At 32.0% G+C, this 7556-nt stretch overlaps 1 protein-coding gene across 1 annotated transcript; it reads left to right on the forward strand.

The window, feature by feature from the left end:
* The first annotated feature begins 5409 nt into the window (after nt 1-5409).
* On the forward strand, nt 5410-6818 carry LOC105802790 (chaperonin 60 subunit beta 2, chloroplastic). The gene is given in 6 exon segments (XM_052633819.1): nt 5410-5446; nt 5895-5944; nt 6029-6094; nt 6213-6284; nt 6380-6484; nt 6594-6818. Coding segments are annotated over 6 exon segments (540 nt in total). The 3' UTR covers nt 6804-6818.
* The last annotated feature ends 738 nt before the right edge of the window (nt 6819-7556 follow it).

Raw genomic sequence — 7556 nt, forward strand, 5'->3', positions numbered from 1 at the left:
TAATCATGAGATTGACATTTTTTCTTGTAAACATTGAACTTTCCCGTATTGCATGTTGACAATTGCATATGCATTCAGATTACAGTTGCTACTTGTTGATAAAAAAATTGTTGGAATATTTTCAAATATTTATAGTATCCCAATAACTATAAATGAATGGGTGTAATTAATCAAAAGATAAATCTTTTGGTCATTGGTCAAAAGTTATATCATTTGATTTTTTAAAGAATTATAACTATTCAAAAATATTATTTGAATAGTTACAAAATTAAATGAATAATTATTATTTATTTATTCATAAAGACACCTATTGAAAGATGTCTCTATGAAGAGACATGAAAATTCCTATAAATAGGAATGAGGTTTCATTTGGAAATCATATCAACAAATTCTAATATTCTTTCTTTCCTTTCTTCATTATTACTGCAGAAATCCTTTGTAGAAATTGAGTTTTTTGTTATACATTACTCAGTGCATAGTGGACTATTCTCGTCAGTGCAAAATGCAAATAGTCATTGGCTTCATTGTATCCTCGAGGTTAATTTGCTTGGAACTCATTTGCACACCGAAGGCAGGTGGGGGCAAATATAACCTTAATGATAGTGGCTTCATACACGCCTTGGAGCCTGTCCTATTTCTTCTTTTTCTGTTCAAGTTTCGATCGTGTGTTCGAGATTTTCCTTACCGGAGTGTTGAACTAACAATTTTAAGGTTATATTAAATGATGACTAACACAACACATGAAAGTGGAACACTAAGGGAGTTGGCTTCCAACTTTGTTAAACTTGATCGGTTTGATGGTGGCAATTTTCGATAATGGCAGAAAAAGATGCACTTCTTATTATCAACTTTGAAGATTGCTTATGTTTTGGATACTTCAAGACCTAAAGAGAATGAAAACGAATCTGTTGCTGCAACCTGAGAAAGACAAAAATGGGACAATGCTGACTACATATCCATGGGCCACATATTGAATGGTTTATCTGATGGTTTGCTCGAAAATTACCAAAATGAGGTCACCGCTAAAGAATTATGGGACAAATTGGTGGCAAGATACATGACCGAAGATGTTACAAGTAAGAAATTTCTTGTCAGTCGTTTCAATAATTATCAAATGATTGATGGTCGTTCTGTTATGGAACAATTTTGTGATATTAAAAAGATGCTGAATCAATTTAAGTAATATGATATGAAAATGGATGAAATGATTGTGCTATCCTCCATAATAGACAAACTTCCTCCATCTTGGAAAGACTTCAAAAGAAGTCTAAAACATAAGAAAGAGGAAATATCTCTTGAAGCTTTGGAAAATCATCTTCGTATTGAAGAAGAGTATCGAAAACAAGATCAGAACCTAAATTCTAAAAATCCCAAAGTACATGTTACGGAGGAAGTACAGACTACTAAACCACTCAAGAGAAAGTTCAAACAGAACTGATAGAGCACCTAAGTTCAAACAGAAACAAAAGGGCTCATGCTATCATTGTGGAAAGCCGGGACATTTCAAGAATGAATGTCGATTTTTAAAGAAGAAATCATCTTCTAAGGCTGATAATAACGAAATTTTTGTTGCAATGATATCTGAAATTAATATAGCACAAGATGATAATACATGGTGGATTGATACCGGAGCAACCAAACATGTGTGCAAAGACAAAAGTATGTTCACAAAGTTCACACAATGTGAAAATGACAATGTTTTGTACATGGAAAATTCTTCCACTGCAGTAATTAAAGACAAAGGGTCTGTTGAACTACAATTCACTTTTGGAAAGGTTTTAACCTTAAATGATGTATATTATGTACCAGAAGTTAGGAAGAATTTAGTGTCTGAAAGTCTGTTAAATAAGTTTGGTTTCAAACTTGTTTTTGAGGCAGATAAGTTTATTTTGTCTAAGGGAGGAATTTTTGTGGGGAAAGGATATATGTATGAGAGCATGTTCAAACTCAATATTATTAATAAGAATAAAAATACTATTTCTGCTTATATGATTGAATCTTTTTGTTTGTGGCATTATAGATTAGGTCATTTGAATTATAGAAAATTTGAATTATAGAAAATTGAATGACATGTATAAATTAGATTTAATTCTGTTTTAACAATAATATTGAAAATGCAATACATGTATGTTGACTAAAATTACAAGAAACCCTTTCCCTAAGGTTAAAAGGAAAACGAAATTGATTGATTTGATACATAGTGATTTATGTGACTTGCATAATACTCCTACATTAGGTGGAAAGAAATATTTTGTTACTTTTATTGATGATTGTTCTAGATATTGTTATGTATATTTATTGCATTCAAAAGATGAAGCGCTTGATAAATTTAAAGTTCATAAATCTGAAGTTGAACTTTAGTGTGAATCATTTATCAAGTGCTTAAGATCGGATAGAGGTGGAGAATACTATAATCCAGGTTATTTTGAACTCACTGGAATTGTCCATCAAGTTTCAGCCCCTTACACGCCACAACAAAATGGTGTAGCTAAAAGAAAAAATAGAGTCTTGACTGAAATGGTAAATTCAATGCTACCATATTCAGGTCTTGGACAAGGTTTTTGGGGAGAAACTATTCTAACAGCTTGTCATATATTGAATAGAGTTTCTAATAAGGAAACTAAAATAACCCCCTATGAACAATGGAAAAAAAAGGAAACCAAACCTTAATTATTTGAAGGTTAGGTGAAAGTTCCAACACCTAAACGTAAAAAGTTAGGTGAAAGAGGAATTGAATGCATATTTATAGGTTATACACATAATAGCAAGGCATATAGGTTCATGGTAATTAAACCAAATGATTCAATTTCAATTAATACTATTATTGAATCAAGAGATGCTATTTTTATGAAAATAGATTTAATTCTATATCAAGACAATTACAACCACAACAATTGATTCATTCTTCAAATGAGAATGAGATTCCATTGAAACAAATTGATAATAATGATGAATCTTGTCAAGAATTAAGAAGAAGTAAGAGGATTAAAAAGGTCAAAGATTTTGGACCAAATTTCATTATGTTTCTTGTAGAAGGAAAATGTGAAAGTATATGCAATAAGGTACCTTATTGTTATAATACTGAATCTGATCCTATTACATTTGAAGAGGCATTGAAATCTTAAGACTCTGTTTTTTAGAAAGAATCAATAAATGATGAGATGGATTCAATAATGGGAAATCAAACTTAGATCTTAGTTGATCTTCCACCAGGTTCCAAACCAATAGGTTGTAAATGGATTTTCAAAAAGAAAATGAAGGTCGATGGAACCATTGATAAATTTAAAGCAAGGTTGGTAGCAAAAGGTTTTACACAAAGACAAGGTATTGATTACTTTGATACCTATGCTCCAGTAGCAAGAATTGCTACAATTAGACTCTTAATATCACTTACCTCTCTATATATAATTTGGTTGTTCACCAAATGGATGTTAAAACTACATTTTTAAATGGTGAATTGGAAGAGGAAGTGTACATGGAGCAACCGGAAGGATTTGTTGTTCCAGGACAAGAGAATAAGGTATGTAAGCTTGTTAAATCTTTATATGGGCTTAAACAAGCACCAAAACAATGGCACCAAAAGTTTGACAAGGTTGTTTTAGCTAATGGCTATAAAACAAATGAATCCGATAAGTGCATATATAGCAAATTTGAAAACAGAAAAGGTGTCATAATTTGCTTATATGTAGATGACATGTTCATTTTTGGCATAGATTTGGAACAAATAGAAAACACAAAGAAATTCTTGTCAAACAACTTTGCTATGAAGGATATGGGTGTAGCAGATGTTATTCTTGGGATTAAAATAACCCAAGATGAAAGCACTATAGCTTTATCACTATCACATTACATTGAAAATGTGCTTAAAAAGTTTATCTTTTGAACTGTATACCAGCATCTACACCTATGGATCCTCAATTAAAATTAGTATCTAATGCTAGTAGGAAAATTGATCAATTGAAATATGCAAGTCTAATTGGTTGTCTTATGTACATAATAACTTGTACAAGACTAGATATTGCATATGCTATTGGAAAATTGAGTAGGTACACAAGTAATCCAAAGTAGTTTGCATTGGCAAGCTTTGAATAGAGTACTTAGGTACTTAAAGAAAACTATTAACTATGGATTGTGTTATAATGGATATCCTCCAGTTTTAGAAGGGTATTCGGATGCTAGTTGGATTACAAGTTTGGAAGATCATGCATCTACTAGTGGATGGATCTTCATTCTTGGTGGAGGAGTCATTTCTTGGGGTTCCAAGAAACAAACATGTATTACTGAATCCACCATGGCAGTAGAATTTATTGCATTAGCCGCTGCATCTAAAGAAGCAGAATGGTTAAGAAATTTGCTTTATGATGTACCTTTATGGCCTAAGCCAATTTCACCTATTTCTATCCGTTGTGATAGTGAGGCTACTCTAGCAAAGGCATATAGCCAAGTATATAATGGAAAGTCTAGACACATTGGATTAAGACATAGTTATGTTCGACAATGAATCTTTGATAAAGTGATCACTATTAATTATGTGAGGTCAAGTGAAAATTTGGCAGATCCTTTGACAAAAAGTCTTGTTAGAGATGCAGTAAAAAGGACCTCAAAAGGGATGGGACTCAAGCCTATTAATTAGAGTCACCCATGATGGAAACTCGACTCAATGCTTGGTATAACGTCAAGTCTTGAGTTCAATGAGACAAAGTACATCATTAGTATGTGACTGTTAGCACTATAAATAAATCCATCCTAAGATTAAAGTGCTAGGTACCTGTAATGATAAGGGAAAGATGAGTAATGTACTATTAATGGACCCATAACATAAATATGTTAGAGTGATATAATTACGGGAACACTTTTGATGGGATCCAGCTATGTGAGTAGAAGTGTGGCCGTTTCTAGGAGCTCAAGGGCTTGGCTCTGACAACACTCATGAAAAGAGGACATAGACACATGGCCATAATAGTGTCCCTAGATACTATGCATTGACCGATGTTGAAATCATTGTGTGAGATGTGTTCAGTTAATCAAATGGAATAGTTGGTTCAAAGCTTAGTCTACCATGTAATTTCAATTAACTTTAACATGTTTTCACTAAGTGAAGGTTCAATCGTAAGGCACCTTTATTTATGCAAATTGATTTCCAATAATATCAAAATCTAAATATGTTGAAAATGGGGGAAGATTGTTGGAATATTTTCAAATATTTATAGTATCCCAATAACTATAAATGAATGGTGTAATTAATCAAAAGATAAATCTTTTGGTCGTTGGTCAAAAGTTATATCATTTGATTTTTTAAAGAATTATAACTATTCAAAAATATTATTTGAATAGTTACAAAATTAAATGAATAATTATTATTTATTTATTCATAAAGACACCTATTGAAAGATGTCTCTATGAAGAGACATGAAAATTTCTATAAATAGGAATGGGGTTTCATTAGGTAATCATATCAAAAATTCTAATATTATTTCTTTCCTTCCTTCATTTTCTTATTAGATTATTCTATAAAGTATTACTGCAGAAATCCTTTGTAGAAATTGAGTTTTTTGTTATACATTACTCAGTGCATAGTGAACTATTCTAATCAGTGCAAAATGTAAATAGTCATTGGCTTCATTGTATCCTCGAGGTTAATTTGCTTGGAACTCATTTGCACACCGAAGTTAGGTGGGGGCGAATATAACCTTAAAGATAGTGGCTTGATACACGCCTTGGAGCCTGTCCTATTTCTTCTTTTTCTATTCGAGTTTCGATCTTGTGTTCAAGATTTTTCTTACCGGAGTGTTGAACTAACAAAAATTACTAATGCAAGAGATCTTATCAACATCTTGGAAGATGCCATTAGGAGCGGATACCCGATTTTGATAATTGCTGAAGACATTGAACAGTGAATAAACAAGTTGTACAGATTAAAAATCTCATTGAGGTTGTCTTTCAAGTTTGCGCTAATTGTGGTTACCAGGCTTTCTTGCAGGCTTACAATGTCTAAATTATTATTACTTTAATGCGGGTTGTAGAACAGGATTATGAGAAGGAAAAACTTAACGAAAGGATTGCTAAATTATCTGGTGGTGTGGCAGTGGTACAGGTAACCACTAGTTAGTTGAAGGGACATTCTATGTAGTTTATCCATATGGAATTTGTTTTATAAAATTTATATTATTTCTAACCAATTTTTGATGTGATGTTCTTTTGAAAATTTAAAGGTTGGAACTCAAACCGAAATAGAGCTTAAAGAAAAGAAAGTGAGAGTAGAAGATGCTCTTAATGCAACTAAGGTAATATATAAATCTTGAAGCTTGTCTTGATGATTGTTTTGTAATTATTGTCCTTCAATACCATATAAAACTGCATGTTTTGAACTATTTATCAGGCAGCAGTTGAGGAAGGTATTGTTGTCGGTGGTGGATGTACTTTGCTAAGACTTGCTTCTAAGGTGGATGCTATCAAGGATTCACTTGATAATGATGAAGAAAAGGTAAATCGTTTTGATAACTTAAAAAAATCTTAAACTTCAGAATGTTTTTTGTTGAAATATTTGGCTGTAGATAAAGTTCGTAAACCCTAAATATCTTGATTTACTATAGGTTGGAGCAGATATAGTTAAAAGAGCTTTGAGTTACCCTCTAAGATTAATGATTATATTTTTCTTGATATAGGTGGTCAGATGTTGCTTGGAGCATGCAACATCAGTGGCCAAGACATTCTTGATGTCCAATTGTGTGGTTGTGGAAATAAAGGAACCCAAGTCCGTGCCTGCTGGGAACCCCGTGGATAATTCAGGTTTGCACTTCTAAATCTAACATGATTAGTAATGGAACACTTTCTTGTTCTTTATATTTTGCATGCTAATATGTTGGGTTCATTTATTATGTCAGGATACGGCTACTAAAGCAGATGTTGAAGGGAAACCGAATAAGGTATCAAATCTCCATCGTAGCAACAATGAACCTGTTTAGAGTAGAATGCTTATTTTCGTTGTTGATTAATTATTGAAAAATCCTTAAGATCCCAGTGATATATAAGATTTTCATTTTGCAGTTCAGTGTAACAATTTTGAACATCATTTTTCAGTGAAAGGAAGAAAGTTGGTGTTTATTGTTTGTTGTTTTTGATTGGTAGAAAATTTTTCAACTGAATTTTATTTAAACTGTCGTAATAAATTGAATTTCAACACATTATTTAAAATTCTTATAAATAAAACTAATTTCATGGGGAGCGCTACAGTTGATGTTATTATATGAAGGGTTTTTACAAAATAATATAAAAATAAAAATTATCAAAATGTTATAAATTTTTTTTATTTACCAAAATATATATAATTTTTTTATTTACCAAAATATATAAAAAACCAAAAAAAACAGAAAAAAAACCTAGACTGATTTGACAACTCATTGGGACAAGGGAACACTGTTGGCGGCACCAAACAAGGGAACCCTGTTGGCTGCACCAAACAAGGGTTCCTGTTATGCACCCACTGTGTTATAAACACGAACTCTGTCCATTGAAACAAGAAAATCGAAGACAAAGAAAAGAAAGAAGAGGTCTCA

The sequence above is a fragment of the Gossypium raimondii genome, chromosome 7 (assembly GCF_025698545.1).
Source record: "Gossypium raimondii isolate GPD5lz chromosome 7, ASM2569854v1, whole genome shotgun sequence".
NCBI classification, from domain to species: Eukaryota; Viridiplantae; Streptophyta; class Magnoliopsida; order Malvales; family Malvaceae; genus Gossypium; species Gossypium raimondii.